This window comes from Phyllostomus hastatus, unplaced genomic scaffold (assembly GCF_019186645.2).
Source record: "Phyllostomus hastatus isolate PE091 unplaced genomic scaffold, TTU_PhHast_1.1 phas_contig_38, whole genome shotgun sequence".
Taxonomy (NCBI): Eukaryota; Metazoa; Chordata; class Mammalia; order Chiroptera; family Phyllostomidae; genus Phyllostomus; species Phyllostomus hastatus.
The window spans coordinates 23,425,754-23,452,671 of record NW_025333869.1 but is presented as its reverse complement, the minus strand read 5'-3'; the positions used below and the strand labels follow the sequence as shown (position 1 = coordinate 23,452,671).

The window sequence follows — 26,918 nt, the reverse complement described above, 5'->3', positions numbered from 1 at the left end:
GGTCTTCCACTAAAAGTGACTGGGAGAAACACAGTTATCTAAATAGAACATTACATGTGTGCTAAGCACTCAGTTATTCTCTGTTTAATTATTTTTAGTAATGCAGGAATTCTCAAAGTGTGGTCCCCAAACCACTAGCATTAGTATTAGCATCACCTTGGAACTTGTCAGAGGCAGATATTCTTGGGCCCTACTCCGGAACTATTGAATCAGACACTCAAGAGGATAGGGCACGGCAATTTGTATTTTAATGAGCCCTGTCTCCTCTGAAAGTGACAGCCAATGTTTTATGTAATGGCAAGCACAAAACTACCCTAAGCCTGAAGGAAAAAGAGTAAACCTGCAAGGCCAGTCATATTGCATTAGCAGAGATACCCTAACACTCTGAGAAACTAGGGAAATTTCTGGTTCTAACTGTAGAGACCAGGGGCACAATAAATAACCATAGTACAGTAGCTAGTCCCTGCTGGTGACCATCAACAGTCCCACCTCATACCAAAGAGGGCCAGAGGCCAGCACTTACAAAGCACTCTGCAGCATCATCCATAATTCCCAGCTGGAAGCGCTGTTCATCCTGGAAAGTCTTTGCCAGAGCACTGCGGAGAGTGTCAGATGGAAGCACTTTTTCACTACTGCACTGAAACTGGTTAAAGATTCCCTGTAGGGAAGAGGTTAGACAAGGGGAAAAGCACAATGCTGTTATAAAGCTTCTAAACATCCCAGTCCGCCATGCTAGCATCTTCGTGCTCATAGCTATGGAGCCAAATGAACTTCCTACAAGTCAATATGTTTGCAGTTAGTAATAAAAAATTAAAAATGAGGAGTCAGAATAAAGGTAATGATCCTATGCTAATAAGAATAAGGATCCTTGCCCTTCCAACTGAGTATGACAACATTAAGGACATACTAGGAGAGACTATTGTCCTGAGTCAATATTCAGTCACCACATTTCCTCTGATACAGACAGAGGTAGATGGTCTACAGTAAATAAATTATGTGTAGGATTTCCAGCCAAGATGGAGGCATAGGTGGACGCACCATACCTCCATGCACAACCAAAACTGGAACAACAATTTAGAGGCAGAATAACACCCAGAACTGACAGAGAATTTATCTGAATGGAAGTCAGACAGCCAAGAAGTTGAAGTAGACCCGTTCATCCAGACCAGTAGGAGGGGCAGAGACGAGCAGCCGGGCATGGGTTGCAGCTCAGAGAACAGGGAGAGTTGGGCGCATAAGGCAACTGGGGGCATGTAAGGCATCTGGGGTGCGCAAGATCACAGCGGGTGGACCCTGAGTATGCAAGTGGCAGCTGGCAGACCCAGTGAGGCGGTGATTGTGGACCAGGGCAGAGCATGCAACCCAGGATCCCAGAGAAGGGACTGAGGTCCCAGGAGAACGGAGCTACTGCCATTGTTCCCTCCCACCCCCCACCCCCACATACAACGTCAGAATCTAGCGACTGGGGTGCCCAGCTCTGGTGAACACCTCACCGTAACAGCAGCTACCAGGCCAAAAAAAAAGAGAGATGGCTCAAACAGAAGAACAAATCAATGCCCAGGACTCACCCTTTTAAGTGACTGAGAGATAGCCAATCTATCAGATGCACAGTTCAAAACACTGGTGATCAGGAAGCTCACAGAATTGGTTGATTTTGGGCGCAAGTTAGATGAACAAATGCAGGTTACCATAAAAGAAATGAAGGAAAAATGCACAGGGAACCAATAGTGATGGGAAGGAAACTGGGACTCAAAACAATAGAGTGGACCAGAAGGAAGAAAGAAACAACCAAACAGGAAAGAATGGAGAAATAAGATTTCAAAAAAACGAGGAGAAGCTTAGGAACCTCCAGGACATCTTTAAACGTCCCAACATCCGAATTATAGGGGAAGAGCAACAGATTGAAAACATGTTTCAACAAATAATAAAGGAGAACTTCCCCATTCTGGCAAAGGAAATAGACTTCCAGGAAGCTCTGAGAGTCCCAAAGAAGTTGGACCCAAGAAGAAACACACCAAGGCACATCATAATTACATTAGTCAAGATGAAAATGAAGAAGAGAATCCTAGAAGCAGCAAGAGATAAGGGGACAGTCACCTACAAAGGCGTTCCCATCAGACTGTCAGCTGATTTCTCAAAAGAGACCTTATAGGCAAGAAGGGGCTGGAAAGAAGTATTCCAAGTCATGAAAGACAAGGACCTATATCCCAGATTACTCTATCCAGCAAAGCTTTCATTTAGAATGGAAGGGCAAATAAAGTGCTTCTCAGATAAGGTCAAGTTAAAGGAGTTCATCATCACCAAGCCCTTATTATATGAGATGTTAAAGAGACTTATCTAAGAAAAGAAGATAAAAAAAAAACACATATAGTAAAAGGACAGCAAACTCACAATTATTAACAACCACACCTAAAGCAAAACCAAAAACAAACTAAAGAAACAACTAGAACAGGAACAGAACCACAGAAATGGAGATCACATGGAGGGTTAGCAACAGGGGATTTGGGGGAGGAGAGAGGGGGAAAAGGTACAGAGTATAAGTAGCATAGATTATAGATTGAAAACAGATAGGGGGAGGGTAAGAATAGTATGAGAAATGTAGAAGCTAAAGAACTTATAAGTATGACACATGGACATGAACTAAAGGCGGGGATGTGGGTGGGGGAGGGTGTACAAGGTGGAGGGGAGTGAAGGGGGGAAATGGGACAACTGTAATAGCATAATCAATAAAATATATTAAAAAAACAAGTTATGTATAAATAGATTGATAAATTATTCTTTGGGGGTTCATTCTATGAAATGTGGCCCCCTTCTTTTAAATGGCTTAGCTAATACAAAATTATCCAAAAGTACAAAGAATCATAAATACTTACATGTCTAACACTGAGAAATAAACATTACGCCATTTTTACTTCCAATCACAGATAAAGCAAATGTCCCATTGAAGATTGCACACTTTCCACCAGCCACTCACTACCATGAGTTTGTTGCATAATCTTTTATTTTAACAATTTAACATATATACATACTATGTATATTTAGGGATGGATATACAGGGTAGGGCAAAAGTAAGTTTACAGTTGTTTGTATGTAAAATAATACAATAATTAGTAACTATAAGAATAAACTCTTGTGTTTTACATACTCATAACTGTAAGCCTATTTCTGCCCCATCCTGTATTGTATGTGTATTTCTTGTTTATGTACAAAGTATCACACTGAATTTTACTTTTTAAAGAATTCAGCATTGTTTTGAGGTCTACCCCTAATGATACAATACATATACCTGCTTTATTCCTTTTCCCTGTAGCACAGTGTTTTATCAGGTGACAAAACTACATCTGTTTATACATTTCTTTACTGACAGACATTTTGGCAGTCTCCAATTTTTTGCAGTTATAGACAATCTATGCAAATTTATACTTCTACCAGTGCATGAATATAAATAAATTTCCCCATATTCCTGCCAGCAGTTAATACAATCTGGTTAATTTTAGTTTTCCTAGCTACATTTGTTTTTTTCTAGGTTTTTATGTGTATTACTGTGGCAAATACCTTAGCCCAGCCTTCTGGTGTTTTTATGTACAGCAGAGGGGTTTTTTGGTATAATTAAATGTATCTATCTTCTTCACCTTTAACTACATCTGAAATAATGAAGAACAGTATGTCCACAGAGTGGAAACAAAGAATGGCAACAAGTGGCACCTGGCTTGATGAGTCCTCATCAAGTGGCATCGAATCTCACCCAGAGACTAGAATGTGCTCCTGGACGGCACATGGCCCAGATCCTCACTAAACCACCACTCACTCAACAGCTAATTGCATATCAACAGGCCAAAGAATGTCACTTGCCTGAAATTCTTATTGTACTTTCTTCATATAAAAATATTCCATGGTCATTTTTCAGACTTGCTACTGAGAACAGAAATGAGAGCACTTTATAAACCTACACACATGATCTAAGAATTGAAGGCTCCACCAACCTAGAATGGTCAACTCCTGGTCCTCATCTTACTTTGTCCAGTCAGCAGCCCAGTCACTCATTCCCTTCAAGTTTTTATCCAAATATTATCTCCTGAATATAGTATTTCCTGATAACACTATTTAAAATCTCTCTCCTCTTTTCCTAAACCTCCCACCCTTACCTGTTTATTTTTCCCTGTGGCACTTATTACCATCTGTCACAACATGTATTTTACATATCCACTACCTGATTGTACTGTCTAGAATATGAAGACAAATTTTTATCCTTTAATTCCCTGCTATATGCACAAAACCTTGAAAGATACTGGCATACAGAGGGTAATAACTAGTTTTAAATAAATAAATGAGTGAATGAACAAATCAACCAATCATGTGATATGGGTAAATCTTATTAAGGGAAGATATTATTAAGTTTTTTCTCTCTCTCTCAGCAGATAATGAATTACCTAGAAAAAGCAAACTTTTTTTAAGGTAACATAACTAGTTAGAGCAAAATGGGACTAAACCTCATTCCTCTCATTTCAAGTGGGAACCATTTTTGCTCTCTTACTCATTCTGCTCTCTTACTAGCATGGTTTCTCTTCATCCACACTGAACATCCATCCCTACAGCAGCTCAGGAATAATTTACTGTTATTTACCTGCTATTATTTCCCTACAAATGACTTCATATGATGTAGAGGAAGCAGTACCAGCAATCTATATTTCATATTAATTAATAAACTGGGAGGGAAATCTATTATAATTTCTCCAAGTTATTTTGGATTAACCTAGAATTTTTTTCACAAGTCTAAGATCAGGTAAAGGCAAGACAGGACCTTCTATAATTTTTTGCTGAAAGTAGAAGAATATCTCTGAGTGGCCTCTTAAACCAGACCAAAAGGAAGTGTCTAGGCTGATAGTTAAACACTCCCAGAGGGCAAGTGGATATCTGCCAGATGACCTATGAGATTCTGAAACTTAGTGGAACATGGGGAAACAAGGGAAAATGAAGGTGGGAAAAGCAACAGTGACTTACTTCTATAAATAAATGGTGGTCTAACTACTTGATTTGCTGAAAGTCACCCCAGCTTGGCAAATCTTAGTAACCACTATCATATCCCAACCTGCTGCTCTTCTCAATTGTTAATGGTAAGACATTACTGCTGACAAAGGCTCTATCCCTAGAGCAAGGGATAGATGAGATTTGGTCCTTTTTGTTCAAAATCCAAAACTGGTTCCAAAACAAACCAATGGTAAGTTAGTTCCAGAATAGTTCTGTATAAATGTATTTGCAAACTACAGCTCCTTCAGGCTTTCTTAACTGAGTTTCCTCAAGAAGTAAACTCTAATGCTCTAAGGCATCAGCAGTTCCTAATGAAATACTTCTCTCCCATGCATACTACTAGTTATGTTCTCATTCTAGAGAGAATTAAGAAAATAGTCACTGAAATCATTTTCTGTATTCTATGGTTCAGATGAACCTGTTTGAGAAAGGACAGGGTTCCAGTGAGAGATGGTATAGAGTAACAGTTGGGAGGATGAACTCAATCAGGGTTCAAAATCCCAGCCCTGTTACTTACTTTTTATATGATCTTGGACAAGCTACCTAACTTCTCTAGGCTTTAGTTTCTTCTTTTAAAAAACTATTAATAATAGTATTTACATTCTTGGGTTATTTAAGGATTAAATAAGTTATCTGTATATCTGTATCTTAGATTAATGCCTGGCAGTATGATAAGCGTTATCTCAGTGTTAGCTATTACTATTATTATTAAAAGTTACTAAGGAAACTGTCTGCCATTGACCTATCCTGAAGAAGGGCCTTCAGTCAGAAACACTTCTACATTCAGCTACCTGCTATTTAAGAGAGGCAGATTTTCTGTGACCTAGATAATGAGGGTTTCAGCACAGAAAGAGAAAGACCTAAGCAGGGGAGTCCAACCTTTTGGCATCTCTGGACCACACTGGAAGAAGAAGAGTTGCCTTCGGCCACACATTAAATACACAAACGCTAACATAAACTGATAAACAAAAAAAAAGGTTTTAAGTAAATTTACAATTTTGTGTTGGGCTGCATTCATAGCCATCCTGGGCCGAGGGTTGGGCACCCCTCAAAGTAAGAGCTCTGCCTGTGACCACAGTGGATATGCAACAACAGATCTGGCTCTTGTGTTCCATTACATCAACATCTCCATGCTATACTCTTTCTTCACTTCTTAATTACAGGCAGCTTTCTCCAAACACACTGAGTATCAGAATGCATTCAGAATGGCCTCTGCCTGCTTCACTTTATTTTCTTACTTTAATTACTGTTATCAATTTTGCTCTGCTATTGTCAGGAAGAAGCAAGTGTATCAGGGATGAAGAAGCCTGAGCCTGCTCTGCATACATCTGTGGAGCTGCAGCTCTGGAAGAAGCTGTAGCACAAAGCCCCTCTGTTAGAGCAGCACACTAACCCCTGTGTGTCCCTCTCACATGAGCACAGGGCTGGAACGGGCCTCCTCCTGTTCCCTTTTTCACCCTCCTCCCACCTTTCCCAGAGGGAGATCCTGTTCACACCAAAGAAAGCCAAGAACATTTAGTTCAGCAGTAAGAACAGGTGGTAGCACCAATAAGGAACAAAAACTGGTATTCTTCCAATTGCTGAGTTCTATAGCAGGGAGGGAGAGAGGGCAGGAAGAACCAAAACCTAGGAATTTTTCCCTGTGGGGTCCCTGATGGTTTCATTTCAATAAACAGAGAAAACCTACCTTTGAGGTTTCTCTCTGCTTTTCTTCACAGGGTGAAACCAGAGAAGTCTTCTTTTTCATTCACAGGAAAAGCCAAATTACTTTTTGTCTATTAACTATTTTCTTGGATGCCATGCAAAAGCAACAAAACTTTAATGACTAAAAGCAGGTGCTGCTCCACCCATCTCTCTTGGATCAAGCAGCACATAATTCTACCCACATGAGCACATAATTATTTGGGTTAGCAAGAACCATAAAAATAAGAGAAGTACCATAAAGACAGAAAGTCTGTGCTTTGGCAAATACAAATGCAGCTGTGGCTTATGCCTTGGGGTTATTCCCCCCTAAAATAGGCTTTTACCTTTAAGGAGGAAACAGCTATTTATTGCTCTCTCTCAGGATTTCCCAGCCTTGCAACTGAAAGAAGTCATAAGTACAGAAGATGGGGGTCAAGGAGAAGGCTGTCACTAAATTTGATGTTTTATGAGACCAAGGTTTTTGGATTGTGCCCCAGTTCAGCTGAAAGGTGTCAGCAATCCCTTCTGCAAAGGCACGACACATTTTATGTACCACTATATTCAATTCTCAGGGTTTCTCTTCCTGATCTGGGCTTCCCAAATCTCTCAACATTTTGGCTGTCATAATTAATCCTTTTCTCCACATCTATAGGAAATCATAGAACTAAATACATCATAAACCTAAATGTGGCCCATCAAGCCTATTTGAAAACACAACCATCTGAAAAGAGGATAAAGGAGCCCCTGCTGGTGTAGTTCAGTAGATTGAGTGCTCACCTACAAATTAGAGGGTTGCCGGTTCAATTCCCAGCTGGGGCACATGCCTGGGTTGAGGGCCAGGTCCCCTATGGGGGTGTGAGAAAAGATAACTGATTGATGTGTCTCTCCCATATTATTGCTTCTCTCCCTCTTTCTCCATCCCTCCACCTCTCTCTGAAAATAAATAAATAAAATCTGTAAAAATAAATAAATAAATAAATAAATAAATAAATAAATAAATAAATAAAGGGGCTAATCCTTGAGTGTCACTGACTACTAGAAAAGAACTTTCACATTAGTTTTGTGTGTTCAAAGGATATTAAATGTTCTCTTTCAAGAGAGGAAAGAACATGTAACTGTTTAACATTTTGGCACCAATAACAGTAACATTGGATTTTCAACATTTTATTGCAGAAGATTTCAAACATATAAGCATAGACAAAATAGCACAATAGACTCCCATGCATCCATCTTCAACAATTATCAACCTCTGGCTAATCTCATTTCATATATACCACTCATCCACTTACCCTACTCCCAGATCATTTTGAAGCAAACTACAGATGTTATTCATCTGTAAATATTTCAGAATATGCCTCTAAAAACTAAAAACCCTTTTTATATAAAACAGAACCATAATATCATTACAACACACAGAAAAAGGTAATAATAATTCCTTAATACCATAAAAAATATCCAGTCAGTTTAATAGAAATTCTTGGTCCAACTTTGGGAAAGTCAGCAAACAGGTGGCTAGGTTCTCTCTTGAGACGCTTTAACCTTACATCTAAAAATAGATAACCTCTGGACTTCCTGATTAGAAAATTACCCACATATCCTCTACCAGTCCCTTTAAATTAAATTGTTATCGATGCCATATCTCCCCATAAGTTTAGGACTTAATTTGCACCCAGTTCATAGCCCATACTTTGAACTTGTCATGGTAAAGTTGAAGACCATTGTAAGCTACTTATCACACTCATTCCTGTTACCTATAAAGAACAGACAGGTGTGGACATACACACAGGTAGAGAGAAACACTGAGACTTCAAGACACTGAACAGAGACATGCAAAGGCAGAGGCAAGTCAAATTCACCTGAAAATTGTATTACTTTGAGTGGGAAATCATAAACTAAGGTAGAGATTTTTATAAAATATAATACTGAATTTGCTAATTTTTGCCAAGATAAAAAATATAGAATCTTACAGATTACCAAGAGTATTTAAATCAAATTTTAAATATTAATGCCATAACCACTTTCTCCACATGGGAAATGGAAAGGAGAACCCTTCTGGGCATATACTAAAATTTCAGTATATATACTAATATATACTGAAACTTATATAGGTTTCAGGTTCTGCCATAAAATCTGGAAAGAAAAGAAACATGATAGTCTACTATTTTTTCCTTGTAGTTATACCCCTCTATCTGAATATAATGTGAAATTCTGAAGTCCAAATTTATAAAGGATAAGAGACTCAGATTTATACTATTTAAGTTATGTCAGTGGTTAAATTAGTTAAATTTTAGGTACCACCTACTAAGAATTTAATACTAAGAAAGTTTAGCCAGAAGACCACACAAACACCTTGTATCCCATAAGCAAAACAAGAAAGTTCATCTCAAGTAGGTGATATGTGCATTAGACTTAAGGACATACGTTTCTTATGTGAAAACTGTTTATATTTTATTATTATTTTTTATACTTTTTAATTTTTCAATTATGGTTTACATTCAATATTATTTTATATTAGTTTCAGTTGTACAACATAGTAGTTATAAAATTCACAAAGTTATTCTCACCGCCCCCCTCGCCACGCCAACAATTGTAGTACACACCTGGCATTATACACAGTTACTACAATGTCATTGACTATATTCCCTATGCTGTACTTTACATCCCCATGGCTATTTTGTAACTCCAGTTTGTACTTCTTAATCCCTTCACCTTTTTCACCCATTTCCCCAACCCCCTTGCATCGCTCAGTTTGTTCTCTGTATCTATGAGTCTGCTTCTGTTTTGTTTGTCCATTTATTTTGTTCTTTAAATTCCACATATAAGTGAAATCATACGGTATTTATCTTTATCTGTGAGACTTGTTTCACTTAGCATAATACCATGAGGACTGTTTATTACTAGCTAAAGTTTCCAGGGAACATACAAGAAACCTAATTTCTTGGTTTAAATAGTCCAGGATAATGGGTTTACTCCTCTCTGATACTGACCATGACTACAGGACAATGAAGAGTCTTCCACACCTATAATGTACAAAACAATAAAGCACCAGATTGACTATGAATGATGAGTAATTTCTTGTACCACTTTACTCCTTGGGCGTATGGTTCAGTACCCAATAAAGGAACAGCTACATTGAACATGCTAAAAAATATTAAGCGATTTGTTTCCTAACTCTCAAATCCACCCCCACCCCCGCCCCACCAACCCCAATTAACAAGGGGCTATCAGCAGAACACAGACTGCCTACACCTTCAGAACAGTCTTACTGTTCTACAGATACAGACTTACATTGCAGGGTACCTTATATACAAAAACCTATTTCCTCCCCATCTATGCCCCTCCACCACCCACCACCATTCCCTGGGATTCGTGTTACACCAGCATTCGTAAAAGAAAAATCACTAATTGAGAAGATGTGTTGAACTTAATCAATCAATGCAGCATTCTTCTTTGCCTATAACAAAAAACACTCTGTTCTACATCCTGGCACTGCAAAGCCTCTAGTACAATCCCTGGAAGAAGAACAAAATCTTTGTGGCATACTAAGTACAGAGGACGGATTTCCTCCCCTGAACAGAGATAAATAAATAAGCCAATACCAAAGTAAAGTCATACCCTCGGGGTTGGGGGTGTAACAGTAGATTCAATATGAATAATAACTAAGAGTTCTGGGCTACAGGGCATGACAACAGCTGAAGTCAGAAAAAATCTTTTAGTAACACTAGGTGGAAATAAATTTGGAGTTTTTGAAGTGACAGGGTAATGAGCACACAAATCTCTTCTATTTGCTAAGTCAGAGTTGAAAGGTATTGCAGTTCAAAGAAAGCAGAAAGACACACCAAGACAAATTCTTTTTGATGAAAACCATCATTAAAAATTCCCATGCAAGATTTTAGGACTGAAATTACTTTAGGGACTTAGTATCAAATAATACAGAAAAAAAGTACATTTTGCAGGACCAAAAGAAATGAGTTATCATTAATATTGTATACAAACTACCAAAAAGCAATTATAAACACTGGATACAACATATAGTATGTTACCTGGTGAAGATCACAAAGCACTGGAATATTGATAGACATTCACAGAGCAGAAGAAAAAAGCCAAAAATATTAAACAAAGACATGAACCAAAAGGTGTTCTTGTAAGGCCAACAGTAAGTGCATTTTAAGGGTTGGTGCAAGGGAAAGTACACAACTGAAGAAAATGCAGGGATACATATCTTTCAACCAGACCTTGACTGGCAAATCCTTCATCCAAACACCAGCCTAAGGGAAAGCTGTCTAGCTTCTGATTCATCTAAGAACATGTTTGTTTCTTTTTGTCCTTAATGGTGGGCTCTAGAACTAAAAAAATTATGCTCCAACATAAAGAATTCAAACTATAGAAATGACAAGTTTTTAAGAGAGTACTTCAAATTCAGGAATTTTTGGAGTTTCCTGGGGTTTTAGTTGTTCTCATGTTTGTTGTGTTCCTGCACTACAAAATATTTTTATCAACAAATCATAAAAGAATGACACTATGATGTAATTATCTGAAGGACACTCAGACCATTCGGCCTATTGAATAACATATAATCACATGGAAAAGGGTGATTATTTTAGATTGCAGTATTGTTTTGAAAAAAATCTTTGAAATATCACACTTATCATTAAAGAATGTAAACAGGATGTGAAGTACCAGCAAAAAGGAATATTTACTAGCCTCATCAAACATTTCTCTAATTTTTAAATAGGAGGCAGAGAAAAAAATATACTGAGTTATACTCACAGAGAAAAACATATATGGAATCATACCCACACTGCAACACCCCGAATTCAACATGTAACTTTACCACAGGATCCCTTATAACTCCTCTGAAGGCAGGCTCCCAGGCTTCTTCCTTCAGCAGAGCTTCTCCACCATGCACACTCCCCGCCCCCACCCCCCCCACCCCTACACACACACACATCTTACTCTTCACTTACTGAATGAGGAATGAAGGCCTAGATTAGTAGACTTACTAAAAAATATGTGAGATGAAAAGTCACAATATGAAGATCTCTATTAAATAAGACATTAGTGAGAGAGCATAAAAGACAAAAAGGCAAAGAAAAAAAAGGCAAGTACCCCAAACCCCATAACTAAAATTCAAGACCCACTAAAACAATATATGAACCCAGAAAAGTTATATATTTTTATTATGGTCCAGGAACTGTGTGGAACACCAAGAAGGAAGAAAAGCTGAGCCGCCTTCCCAAAAGAGCCACCTTCTCATTCAGCCATGCTAACCACTGTGAAGTTAAACAATCATGGATCTGGACAGAGACAGTATTTTAAAAACTTCATGAAGGAGATCAATTTCTGCCCTGGCCAAGTGGCTCAGTTACTTGGAGTGTTCTCCTGTGCACCAGAATGTTGCAGGTTTGATTCCCTGTCAGGCAGGGCATATACTAGGTCACGGGTTTGACCCCTGGTCCTGGTCCCTATGGGAGGCAATCAATAGATATTTCTCCCTCACATCCATGTTAATGTCTCTCAGTGTCTCTTTTTATCTTTCTCTCTCTCTCCCTCTCCCTCTAAAATCAATAAAAACACATCCCTATGATTCGGATGTTGGAACATTGAAAGTTGTCCCGGAGGTTCCTAAGCCTCTCCTCATTTTTTTGAATTCTTGTCTCTTCATTGTGTTCTGGTTGAATGTTTATTTCTTCCTTCTGCTCGAAATCATTGACATGAGCCCCAGTTTCCTTCTCTTTACTGTTGGTTTCCTGTATATTTTTCTTTATTTCACTTCGCATACCCTTTACTTTTTCCTCTATTTTGCGACCATCCTCAACCATTTCTGTGAGCATTCTGATAACCAAAGTTTTGAACTGTGCATCTGATAGGTTGGCTTCCTCTTCATCACTTAGTTCTATTTTTGGAGCTTTGATCTGTTCTTTCATTTGGGCCATATTTTTTTGTCTCAGAGAGCCTTAGGTATTCACCAGGGCAGGGCAACCCAAGTTGCTATATTGTGGTACTGTACGTGGTAGAGGGGTCTGAGAGGGAACAATGCCACTTGCTTGGCTTCCAGCCACCTTTCAGTCACTTTCCCGCTATCTACAAGCACATTGGGCCATTCTGGTGCTGATTCCCAGGCAAGCGGGCTTGCGTATGTTCTAGGACCCTGGGGATCTAAACTCTCCTGTGAGACTGGCACACTGGCAGTTTCTCCTGCTGCCACAACCCCTACAGGTTTTTACAGCCAGAGGTTCTGAGGCTTTAGTTTCCTATGCTGAAACCCTGGGTTGTATGATCTGTGTCCCCAGTTGTTCCTCCTGGTTTATCCATACGCTACTGTGGGACTGCCCCAGTCTGCCAGCTGCCACCTTGCCCACCCCGGTCCACCAATCATAGGGGTACCAGAAAGAGAAAAGGAAAATCAAGAAATTGAAAACTTATTTGAAAAAATAATGAAGAAAAACTTCCCCAATCTGGCAAAGGAATAGGCTTCCAGGAAGTCCAGGAAGCTCTGAGAGTCCCAAAGAAGTTGGACCCAAGGAAGCACACACCAAGGCACATCATAAATTACATTAGCCAAGATTAAAGACAAGGAGAGAATCTTAGAAGCACCAAGAGAAAAGGAGACTGTTACCTACAGAGGAGTTCCCATAAGACTATCAGCTGATTTCTCAAAAGAAATCTTGCAAGCAAGAAGAACTGGAAAGAAGAATTCCAAGTCATGAAAGGCAAGGACCTACATCCAAGATTGCTCTAACCAGCAAAGGTCAAGTTAAAGGAGTTCATCATCACCCAGCCCTTATTATATGAAATGTTAAAGGGACTTATCTATGAAAAAGATGATAAAAAATATGAACAGTAAAATTATTACAAACTCACAACTGAACCTAGAAAAGCAAAAACAAAAACTAGACCAAGAATAGAATCACAGAAATGGAGATCACATGGAGGGTTATCAGTGGGAAGGAGGCGGGAGAATGGGGGAAAAGGTACAGGGAATAAGAAGAATAAATGGTAGGTACAAATAGACAGGGTGAGGTTCAGAATAGTATAGGAAATGTAGAAGCCAAAGAACTTATATGTATGACCCATGGATGTGAACTAAAGGGGGGAATGCAGGTGGGAGGGGGTGTGCAGGGCAGAGAGGAATGAAGGGGGGAAAATAGGACAACTGTAATAGCATAATCAGTAAAATATTTTTAAAAAATAAATAAAAGAAAATAATAAAAAAAAAAGAAAAAGAAAAACACATCCTCTGTCCTGGCCAGTATGGCTCAGTTGGTTGGGCATTGTCTGGGAAACTGAGAGGTTGTGGGTTTGACTCCTGGCCAGGGAACATTTCTAAGTTGGGGGTTCAGTCCCCAGTCAGGGTATGATCAAGAGGCAACCATTTGACGGTTCTCCCTCACATCCATGTTTCTCTCCCTATTATTCTCTTCCTCCCTTCCCTTCTCTATAAAAAGAGGATTTAAAAAAAAAAAGAAAGACACATCTTCCAATGAGGATTTAGAAAAAGAAAGAAAGACAATGGGGAGCCACTTCAAAATTTTAAGAAGGGAGTACCTCCAGGGTATTCTTGAGTAAGAAATGAAATAGGAAGACATTAGAGATACAGAAGCAACTTAGGAGTCTAAAAAAAAAAGTATTTTTTTAACTAAAACAGTAGGCAAGAAGACTTCTTACTAGAAATATCATACACCAGAGAGGAAGCATAAAGAGAAATGACAATGTCTGTGGTGGAATTATGCAATTTGCTTTTTTTTTCTTTACACTTTAGTGTGCTTTCTAGAGTGCTTTCTATGGCAGTACTTTAACATATATTTATAATAAAAATAAAATCATTTAAATAAATAACAAATATGTATATATAGAGTCAAATAATAATAAATAAGTTCCTATAGCCCACCACCCAATTTAAGAAATAGAAAAATCTTCCCTGGCTGGTGTGGCTCAGTGGATTGAGTGCTGGCCTGAGAAACAAGGGGTTGCCAGTTCAATTCCCAGTCAAGACACATGCCTGGATTGCGGGGTCAGGTCCCTAGTAGGGGGCACACAAGAGGCAACCACACATTGATGTTTCCCTCTCTTTCTTCCTCCCTTCCCTTCTCTAAAATTAAATAAATAAAATCTTTACATTTTTTTAAATAAAGGCTTTCTTTAAAAAAAAGAAATAGAAAAATTAACAATGAGTTTGAGATGCTCATGTGGATTACATCCTCCCCCCTCCATCTTCCAAATGTAAACACTACCATGAATTTTGTGAATCATTCCCTTTTTCTCTGGTTTTACCACATGTATATATCCCTGAACAATTGGTTATTTAGTTGTGTGTTTTTTTATTAGTATATTAATGAAATCATAATTTATGTAGTTTTTTATGACTTGCTTTTTTCATCCAATGTAATGTTTTTATGATTAATTCAAGTTGATATATGTAGTTTCAAGCTTCTTATTTTCACTACAACATAGTATTTTGCTCTAGGACTAAACCATAATTTTTTAATCTATTCCATTATTGTTGGAATAGGTTGTTTCCATTTTTCTGTAATCACAAAAAACTACTACTACTTTGAACATTCTCAAGTATATCTTCTAGTATGTATGTATGTATGTATGTATATATGTACAAGGAAGTCTTCACAGGATATATGTAGGAGTAGAAAAACTGAGTGGTACAGTATATGCTAGTTCAATTTTACTGGAGAAATGTAATGACAAACTGTTTTACTAAGTAGTGGTATCAGTTTGCATTCCAACCAACCATGTATGTAAATTCTCATTCTTCCACCTTTTTAAAAAATATATACTTTATTGATTATGCTATTACAGTTGTCCCATTTCCCCCCTTCATTCTCCTCCACCCTGCACACCCTCTCCCACCCATATTTCCCCCCCTTTAGTTCATGTCCATGTGTCATAAGTTCTTTAGCTTCTACATTTCCCATACTATTTTTGTCCTCCTCCTGTCTATTTTCTACCTACCGTCTATGCTACTTATTCTCCATACCTTTCCCCCTCTTTCCTCCTTCCACTCCCCTGGTGCTAACCCTCCATGTGATCTCCATTTCTGTGGTTCTGTTCCTGTTCTAGTTGTTTGCTTAGTTTGTTTTTGTTTTTGTTTTTGTTTTAGGTGTGGTTGTTAATAATTGTGAGTTTGTGTCATTTTACTATATGTGTTTTCTATCTTCTTTTTCTTAGATATGTCCCTTTAACATTTCATATAATAAGGGCTTGGTGATGATGAACTCCTTTAACTTGACCTTATCTGAGAAGCACTTTATCAGCCCTTCCATTTTAAATGAAAGCTTTGCTGGTTAGAGCAATCTTGAAAGTAGGCCCTTGCCTTTCATGACTTGGAATACTTCTTTCCAACCCCTTCTTGCCTGTAAGGTTTCTTTTGAGAAACCAGCTGACAGTCTGATGGGAACTCCTTTGTAGGTAACTGTCTCCTTTCCTCTTGCTGCTTTTAAGATTCTCTCCTTCTCTTTTATCTTGGGTAACTTAATTATGATGTGCCTTGGTGTGTTCCTCCTTGGGTCCAACTTCTTTGGGACTCTCAGAGCTTCCTGGACTTCCTGGAAGTCTATTTCCTTTGCCAGATTAGGGAAGTTTTCCTTCATTATTTGTTCAAAGAAGTTTTCAATATCTTGATCGTCCTCTTCTCCTTCTGGCACTCCCATGATTCAGATGTTGTAACGTTTCAAGTTGTCCCAGAGGTTCCTAAGCCTCTCCTCATTTTTTTGAATCTTATTTCTCCATTCTTTTCAGTTTGGTTGTTTCTTTCTTCCTTCTGGTCTACTCTATTGTTTTGAGTCCCAGTATCCTTCCCATCACTATTGGTTCCCTGTGTGTTTTCCTTCATTTCTCTTATTGTATCCTTCATTTTTTCATCTAATTTGTGACCAAATTCAACCAATTCTGTGAGCATCCTGATCACCAGTGCTTTGAACTGTGCATCTGATAGGTTGTCTATCTCTTCATCGCTTAGTTGTATTTGTCCTGGAGCTTTGATCTGTTCTTCCGTTTGGGACATTTTGTTTTTGTCTTGACATGCCTGTTATGGATGAGGGGTGGAGCCTTAGGTGTTCCCCAGGGTGGAGCAACCCAGTAGCTCAGTTGTGACACTGTATGTGAGGGAGGGGTCCAAGAGGGAACAATGGGGCTTGCTCCACCCTCTGTTGGATTTCAGTCCCTTCGCTGCTTCCCCCAAGCAGACTGGGCCATTCTGGTGCTGATTCCCATGTGGGTGGGCTTGTGTACATTCCAAGACCCTGTGAGTCTCTCCAACAAACTCCCCTGTGAAACCGGGAGTCTCTCCCAGCACCTCAATCCCCACAGGTGTTTTCAATTGGGGTTTTGAGGCTTTATTTCCCTGTGCTGGGACCCTGGGTTGCGCTGTCTGTCTTGCTCCCCAGTTTTGCCTGGTTTATCTGCATGTGAGTGTGGGACCACCCGGTCATCCGCCTTGTGCGCTGCGCCCCTCCACATGGCTGCCTTGCTGGGTCTGCCCACTCCTACCCTGCACCCAGGGTCTGCCAGCCGCCACTTTTTTTGCTGCAGCCCTCTCTGCCCAGCTGCCTGACTCCGCCCCCCCCAGCAGTCTGGATGAATATGTCTATTTTAACTCCTTGGTTGTCAGACTTCCATACAGTTCAATTTTCTATCAGTTCTGGTTGTTATTTGTTTCTAAATTGTTGTTGTCCTTATTTTGGTTGTGCAAGGAGGCACAGTATGTCTACGCCTCCATCTTGGCCAGAAGTTCATTCTTCTACCTTTTAATTAACAATTTTATCTGATTTTTAAATTTCTACTAATCTGAAGGATATGGTTTAATTTACAATTATTTTTTAATTTAATTTTTATTGTATTTTTCCATAAAGAGGATAAGCATCTTTCATATGCTTAAAGGTCATTTGATTTCCTATTCAGAGAAATGCCTATTTATGTCTTTTGCCCATTTTCCTGTTGACACATTTATCTTTTACTAATTCATTACAGGATTTCTTCTCTGAAGTACTATGCTGGATTCTAATTTTTTGTTGGTTATATATATTGCAGATATTTTCTGCCACCTTGTAGCCTTGTGTCTTTATTCTCTTTATGGAGTCATCTAATGAACAGAAGTTCTTGAATGTTTTGTTATAGAAAAAATGTATCAATATTTCTGACTTTGTATTTTTCATGTCTTACTATGGAGAAGAGACTGTTCTATGACAAGACTACTGTCTGTCCCAGAAGCTGGACCCAAGCCAGAAAGGACGTTGCTTTCTGAAAAGCCCACTTAAAGACTGCTTGTAATTGATGTTCACTTTGACATAAATCAGCACTCCTCCCTTGCCTCCTGCTATGCACTGGTTCCTGGAACAGGTTGTTGTTCTGGCCTGGTCAAGCATGTAATTTCCCATACCTGGTAGCATTCATATACTAGCACACATGATTATCCCCTTCCTTACCCGTAATTCTTTAGTGCCTGCCTAATAGCACGGGGATACACTTCGTCTTGCTACTGCCCAAGACATGCCTCATATGTATGTTTTCCTTAATAAACTCTATTAATTACCACAATGGAGTGGCCAAACTATTTCTTTGGTCTTTCCCTGCCTTCTGCATACAGAGGTAGATTTTCAGTCTTGAGGCTTTTCCCTGGATCTGCATTTCCTAACATTTATTTAATAAATCCTTTCTATCCCTGGGGTCATCTCATATTTCTTCTAAAACTTAAACTTTCTTTCACATTTTAATCCTTAATTCATCTGAAATTCTTAATTTTGGTATGATATGAGATAGGGATCTAATTTCCTTTTTTTTTCCTGTATGGATAACCAATTATCTAATCTCCATTCATTGAAAAGTCCACTTTCTTCTTGGAATCACGGAGCTGAGAGCAAGTTTCCATTATGTCGGTTCCTAAAACAATGGATTTTGTTCGATTGGCCTATTAGTCACACTGTGTTGATACCACATTTTCTTAATGACTACAGTTTTATAAGTTTTCATATCTGGTAAAGTATGGTAGTCATTAGTACTGCTTGCCAAGTACTTCTGGTTCCTTCTTCTCTCAAGGATGATAAGAAAATCATACTTTCTGGCTCCCTTGTCAGAGCCACATGATTAGCTCTGGTCAACAAGTGGTGACCAGAAAAGTAATGTGCTGAGCAAAACTGCCTGTGCAAAACCCTCCAGAGCTCTTTTTCCCTTTGGTTTAGCAACTAGTACAATAATATTCACCTTGGTGTAATTTTGGCACCTGAGTTCCTGAGGGACTATAAGCTATAGTGTTTTCCTACTAATCTGCAGTAGACAAGTAAGGTGATGAAAAATATTTTTGCATGTTTAACACTGTGATTTTAGTTTGTTACCACAAAATAACTTAGCCTTCTCTGATACACAAGGAAAGTTGATCATTTTGTTATTATTCTTCAAGAGTGTCTTATTCTTCACTGTTTGTCTTATGAATTTCAGAATTGAATTTTCTTAACTTCCAGGAAAAACCTGCTGGTCAGAGTGTACAATTACCTAAAAAATTGAAGATATACATAATCCATGATCCAGTAATCCCATTCCCAGGCATGTATGCAAAAAAAAGTATACACATTTGTAGACATGTACAAGAATGTTCTTGGCAATGTCCACAAAAAATCAAAAACTGGAAATAATCCAAATGACTACCAGCAGTAGAATGAATAAACAAACAGTGGTTTATTTTGTACAATGAAATACCATATAATAATGAAAATGAACAAACTCAACCTGCACACAACTTATTAACACTGGTTTTAACACTGCTTATTAACACTGCTGAACTAACACTAAGAAGATATATGCACATAAATTTATAAAGAATGGTTCTGTTTATAATAAACTTTCAAAAACAGGTATTTTTTAAATGAAATTGTTTAAGAATAGACACACCAATATTACAACTACCAGATAAAACTAGGAGGTGATTACCACAAACATTAGGGAAGTAGTTCCCCTGAAGAAAGAGTAAGGTGACTGAGAAAGAAGGAAGGGTGAATGTCTACAGCACTGACAATATTCTACCTTTTTTAATCCTCACTTGAGGACATGCTTATTGATTTGAGACAGGGGAAAAGAGAGAGATAGAAACAGCAATTGGTTGCCTCTCATATACACCCCCCTGGGGAACGAATCCACTACTTAGGTGCATGCCCTGATGGAGAATTGAACCCACAAACTTTTAGTTTACAGGATGACGTTCCAACCAACTGAGCCACACCAGCCACAGTGTCAATATTCTACTTTGACCTAAATAGTTGTTCAAAGAATGTTCCCATTATTATTATTATTATTAGTAGTAGTAGTAGTAGTATACTGGATCTCTGTTGGGGTTTTATGTCATGTATCTTTTCTGTTAGATTTATGCATATATGCTTTATATCTTTTGTTGGTATTATAAAACTTCTTTTTAAGCCCTGGCTGGCTCAATCAGTGGATTGAGCGCGGGCTGCGAACCAAAGTGTCACAGGTTCGATTCCCAGTCAGGGCACATGCCCGGGTTGTAGGCCACGGCCCCCAGCAACCGCACATTGATGTTTCTCTCTCTCTCTTTCTCCCTCCCTTCCCTCTCTAAAAAAAAATAAATAAAATCTTAAAAAAAAAACACTTCTTTTTAAATTACATTTTCTGTTAGTTGCCAGTATATAGAAATATAAATGAATGGTATACCTTGATCTTATAAACAACAACCTGCTAAATTCTCTTATTGATTCTCATGATTTATCAGTAGATTCTTTGAGGGTTTAAGATTTTATTTATTTATTTTTAGAGAGAGAGAGAGGGAGAGAGAAAGAGAGGGAAAGAAACATCAATGTGTGAGTGATACATCGATTGTATGCCTCCCCCATCCCCCAACCAGACCGGCCCACAACCCAGGCAATGTGCCCTGACTGGGAATCAAATGGACAATCCCTTGATTCACAGAGCACTCAATCCACTGAGCCACACCAGCTAGGGCAAAATTTTTTTAAATAGCCAATCACATCATCTGCAAGTAATGGCAATTTTCTTTCTAATATTTATCTTTCCTTTGTTTTTCTTATCTTATTGTACTGACTGGAACCTTGTTTAATGATAGATTATATTATTGTCATGTTCTATAAAAATATTTTTAAAGTAAGTAATAAAAGATACATTCTATAGGAGGGACCAGGTACTGATTATCCATCCGAGGGTAATTCTTCCATATACTCATCATCCCTTCTGTTCTCTCAGGAAATTAATCTCTCTAGTTTGCATAAAGGACTATCTCTTTAAAACTATAGCTATTCTAACAATTAAAATTTTTCAGTTGCAGATGACAGCTAGTGGAGGGAGTTAGGGGGTGGACAGATTGAGCAAAAGGGAAAAAGGACTCATGGACATGGACAAACAGTATGGTGACTACTGGGGGGAGGGAATAAAAGGGGACTAAATGATAATGGAAAAATTACAATAAAGATTAAATTAAAAATAAATAAATAAAAATTCTCAGTCATTAGAACCAAGTTCAGCTCATCCATACTGTCAAAGTAATTCTTCTGCATTATAAATCTATTTAAAAATCTCAAATTAGTCTGGCTGGCGTAGCTCAGTGGATTGAGCATGGGCTGTGAACCAAAGCATCGCAGGTTCGATTCCCAGTCAGGGCACATGCCTGGGTTGCAGGCCACGGCCTCCAGCAACCGCACATTGATGTTTCTCTCTCTCTCTCTCTCTTTCTCCCTCCCTTCCCTCTCTGAAAGTAAATAAATAAAATCTTTTTTTAAAATCTCAAATTAAGTGTACAATAATTTAAAGAATGCAAACAATGCCATCTACAACATTAAGTATGTACAAACCATCTATCATAAGCAATTGCTCCTCTGAAAGACTCCCAATAGCCCTGGCTGGTGTGGCTCAGTGGATTGAGCGCTGGCCTATGAACTGAAAGACTCTCAATACATATCCTCAGCCCCTATAGGTTGAAAACAACTTCCTTTCTGTCCTTGAATATCTCAGAAGGTATCTCATAAAGTCTGGTGGTTGGTTTTCTTCATCTCTCTGGATTATATAATCATAATAATTTATATTAGCACAATAATTTGTCCCTCTGGAAAATGAAACAATAAGATTATGACAGCCAGTTTTCCCAATTCTCACCAGGGTCAATGAAGAGTATGGTATAGACCTGACTAATCAAAGTTATGTGAGAGGGTCATATAAGTTCTTATTATTCCTTTCTGGTACAGATAAGAGTTTCTAGTTTTAGGAGATTCTTCTACCAAGGAGTTCTTCAGAATTCAAACCTCTAGCAACTGCCTTACCTTCATCTTTTAATTTTAATGGCATGAACTGGACTTCCCATTGACTTGCTGACAAAAGGACCACTGTATTTCTTTTTTATCTAAAATTAGATATTTAATGTCAATGTACCTTTCAGAAGATCAACCCACAATGCTCTTTTGGATAGACTATGTCTGAATAGTAAGAAATTTTACAATTTGTAAAAAATTTGGTTTTATTAAAGTTTCATTGTTATATGACTAATTAACCAATAATTTATATTATTTATTTTCCTAAAAGTTACAATGGTTCCAAACAAAAAGTGGAGTAAAAAGATGTTTGTGATCCAAGTAACAAAAAGTTCAGAAGGCTCAGTTATTTCTTTTTAAAGATATCTATCATTGACTTAAAATTTAAAACTCATGCTGGTCAAAAAAATCATTTTGAGTGAGTTGTTGCAAATAACCAATATTACTAGGAAATTCTCCTGAATTTTTTTGGTCACAATTCCTACTCTGAGATGTAAAAGCAACTAAACATATAATCATCACATCCAAGCATCCCTGTGACAAACCAAGAATTCAGAGTTTAGGAGACAGAAAATTGGCTCTGGAAGTTTACTCAGAACTCAAGCAGATTCATCCAACTACAAACAATATATTATATATTTAGACCAAGAAAACACAGAGAAGCTACATGATAGAAAAGAAATAAAGTAACAGCAACTCAGCCCCTTATATATATTATTTCTTCCTTTTTTAGCAGTATACCTAAAATCTCCAAGTCAGAAATCTTTCACTTTATCCTATTTTCTTTGTCTCTAAATGAATCCCTAGTTTCATTTTATTCAAAATTAAAAACTTGGACTCAGAAGATGGGGTAGAATACTGGTGTAAAGAATCTATTAAATGTGATAATGGGAAATATGACAGAATGAGAAAATTGTAACACTGGCTTTTCTTCAGTTTATGGGATGATACTCCAACCAACTGAGCTACACCAACCAGGGCCTAATACTGGCTTTTCTTAATAGGAAGAATTTGTTGATAAATTTAGCTTTAAGAGATAATAGTTAATTCCATTAAGTAAACTTGGGTTGTTTATGCTTTCATAATGGAAATTCAGAATTAGCTTTGCAGTTAAATACTCAAAGTCTAAGCACATTTGAATAGTAAGTATCCTATCACCTTAAATCAGGAGTGTCAAACTCATTTTCACCAGGGGCCACATCAGCCTTGTGTTTGCCTTCAAAGGGCCGAATGTAATTTCAACTCCTTAACAGTTAAGGAGTAGTTACATATATACAGTCCTAAAATTGTTTTGGCCCTTTGAAGGCAACCGCTAGGCTGATGTGGCCCCTGGTGAAAATGAGTTTGACACCCCTGCCTTAAATAAAGCTGTGTGGGCAAAAGCATCAAAAAAACTAATCATATTTACCCTTTGCACTATAAACCACAAGCAGATAATTCAGTAATAAATTCTTTAGTACCACCTGAATTAATCAAAAACCTCAATATCAATCATTTGACAACCTAATGGTAGTGAGAAACAAACGTGAAGTACTTACCTTAAGAGCACAAAAGATGCAGGAATCTCCCATGCACTTGTGAGTTGTAAGCTGCCTGAAGCTACGTCGGAAGATGTCCAAGTGCCATAAAACCTGGCAAAAAATGGAAAATACATTACTCTACAAAAAGCCACTATTTAATTTTAAATTCAAGGGTTCAAGCAAACATAGGTAATGATTGCAGAAGATATCTTTATTCCCAAGAAAAAAGCTCATTCTAGTATATTAAATGTCCAAAATGGTGAGGAGGTATCTAACAAGAAGGAAAGACAACCATATTCTGGAAAAGAATAATTTCTGGAATTTGAACATGAAGGAAGGTCACTCAGAGAAAATGTGATAGGACAGAACATCATATGTGATCCTAAAGAAAATATTTATAGGTTAATAGCTGCAGGATAAGGGTTTATTTTAATGGTCCACCAAAAAGCAAGAATAGTTTAAAAAACTTTATTTAGAAGCTTGAATGATAGTGTGGAATTTTGTCTTTATTAGATTTCTCAATTTTTGGAGGAAGTTATAACCACCTTAAGTCAACAAATTAAAAATAAAGGTGAGGGCCACCTGGTGTGGTTCAGTGGATTGAGTGCTGGCTTGTGAACCTAAGGATCACAGGTTTGATTCCCAATCAGGGCACATGCCTGGGTTGCAAGCCAGGTCCCCAGTAGGGGATGCGCAAGAGACAACTACACATTGATGTTTCTCTCCCTCTCTTTCTCCTTCCCCTCCCCTGTCTAAAAATAAATAAATAAAATATTTTAAAAATAAAAATAAAACATAAAGGTGATATCAACACTGATAAATCATGTTCATAGTATGTAACCTTAATATGAAATGATGAAAATGTCATTTCCCTTTTATGGTCTTCCTCTTAAAAACTCATAACTCCAGTTTAATCATGAGGAAACCATTAGACAAGTTCCAACAGTGGGACATCCTATTAAATACTTGATTAGTACTCCTCAAAATTGTCAAGATCATCAAAAATAAGGAAATTGTTAAAAGCTATCATAGCCAAGAGGGGCCTACAGAAACAAGAAGCATAAATGGGGTTTGGGAATGAAAAACAACACTAGGTAAACAAATCCCTGAATAAAAATCCCTGAATAAACTATGGACTTCAGTTAAAAAAGGAATGGTATAATACATAGCATAATACTTTAGGAAGCTCCTCTTGCCTGGAAAACATTTAAATGGTACCATATATGAAAAGGCACTACACTTCTGGAGCCCCAGATTACACAATACCTCTGGTTTTTCTTATTTAGTTGTCTCAAATTATATATTGTTAAAGTTTTTTGAAACATGCTATGCCATTTCTTTTTTAACTGAAGTCCATAGTTTATTCAGATTGCTTTAGTTTTTACCTAGTGTCTTTTTCCATTCCTGGATAGTCATTTTTCTAAATATTTTATTTTATTTTTATCTCTAGAGAGAGAAAAAGGGAGGGAGAAAGAGAGGGAGAGAAACATTGATGTGGGAGAGAAACATCAATCAGTTGCTTCTCACACACCCTCAACTGGGGACCTGGCCCACAACCTAGGCATGTGCCTTGATGGGGAATCGAACCACAACCTTTTGGTTCACAGACCAGTGCTCAATCTATTGAGCCACGCCAGCCACAGCCATTTATTTGCCAGGTTTCCTTAGGCTCTTCTTGGTTGTGACAGTTTCTCAAAATTTCCTTGTTTATATATTTTGAAAAGATTTTATTTATTTATTTTTAGAGAGAGGAGAAAGGAAGGAGAAAGAGAGGAAGAGATATATCAATGTGTGGGTGCCTCTCACATGCCCCCTACTGGGGACCTGGCCCACTACCCAGCATGTGCCCTGACTCGGAATTGAACCGGCGACCCTTTGGTTCACAGCCCATGCTCAATCCACTGAGCTACACCAGACTGGGCAAAACTTCCTTGTTTTTAATGTTCATGACAATTTTGAGGAATATTAATTAAGTATTTCACAGGATGTCCCACTATAGAAAATTGATGTTTCCTCATGATTAAACTGGGGTATGGGTTATTAACGTCATACTCAATGGGCAAAAACCACAAGTATTTCCCATAAGATCAGGAACAAGACAGGGATGTCCACTTTCATCACTCTTATTCAACATAGTACTGGAAGTCCAAGCCATAATAATCAGACAAGAAAAAGAAATAAATAAAAGGCATCCAAATTGGACAGGAAAAAGTAAAACTGTTCTTATTTGCAGATGACATGATACTACATATAGAGAACCCAACAGATTCCACCAAAAAACTACTGGAACTGATCAATGAATTCAGTTAAGTAGCAGGAATAAAAAATAAATATCCAGAAATTGGTTGCATTTTTGTATACCAATAATGAACTACCAGAAAGGGAAACTAAGAAAACAATCCTATTTATAATTGCGCCAAAAAAAAAAACACCCCAAAATAACTAGAAATAAATCTAATCAAGGATGTATAAGACCTGTACTCAGAAAATTATAACACACTGAAGAAAGAATTGAAGAAGATACAAATAAGTAGAAGCATATACCATGTTCATGGACAGAAAGAATTAACATCATTAAAATGTCCATACTACTCAAAGGAATCTATAGATTCAACACAATTCCTATCAAGATACCAATGTAGTATTTCATAGAACTAGAACAAATATTTTCAAAATACATGGAACCACAAAAGACCCCAAATATCCACAGTAATCTTGAGAAAGAAGTGCAAAGTTGGAGGAATCACACTACCTGATACCAAACTATACTAGAAGGCCATAATCATCAAAACAGTATGGTACTGGCATAAAAAAGACATACAGATCAATGAAACAGAATAGAGAGTCCAGAAGTAAACCCACACCTGTATGGTCAATTGATATTTAGACCAAAGAGGCAAGAACTTACAATGGGATAAAGACAACCTACTCAATAAATGATGTTGGAAAAATTGGACAAATATGTGCAAAAGAATGAAATTAGACCACCTTGTTACACAATTTGTACGAATAAACTCAAGATGGATTAAAGACTTAAATGTTAGACTCCAAACCATAAAAATCCTAGAAGAAAACAGGCAGTAAAACCTCAGGCATTTCTTGTTGCAATATTTTTTCTGATATATCTCCTCAGGCAAGAGAAACAAAGAAAAAATAAGACTACATCAAACTAAAAACCATTAACAAAATGAAAAGAAAACCCACTGAATGGGAGAATATATTTATCAATTATACATCTTATAAGGGATTAATAACCAAAATTAATAAGGAACTTATAAAACTCAATATCAAAAAGCCAATTAAAAAATGGGCAAAGACCTGAATAGACACTTCTCCAGAGAGGACACACAGATGGCCCAACAGACCTGTGAAAAGATGCTCAACATCACTAATCATCAGAGAGATGCAA

General features: G+C 37.7%; 1 protein-coding gene across 11 annotated transcripts in view; it reads right to left on the bottom strand.

Annotated features, from left to right (window-relative positions):
* Positions 1-26,918, bottom strand: part of USP54 (ubiquitin specific peptidase 54) — a 151,388-nt gene that overhangs the window by 40,929 nt on the left and 83,541 nt on the right. For all 11 annotated transcript variants that reach the window (XR_006786036.1, XM_045841962.1, XM_045841963.1 and 8 more), the window contains exons 3-4: positions 23,528-23,620; positions 524-658 (exon numbers count right to left, since the gene is read on the bottom strand). Coding sequence is in view for 10 of the 11 variants with exons in the window: in XM_045841962.1 (XP_045697918.1) it covers positions 524-658; positions 23,528-23,620 (228 nt within the window). In the remaining variant the exon portion in view is untranslated. The remainder of the gene's footprint in view (positions 1-523; positions 659-23,527; positions 23,621-26,918) is intronic.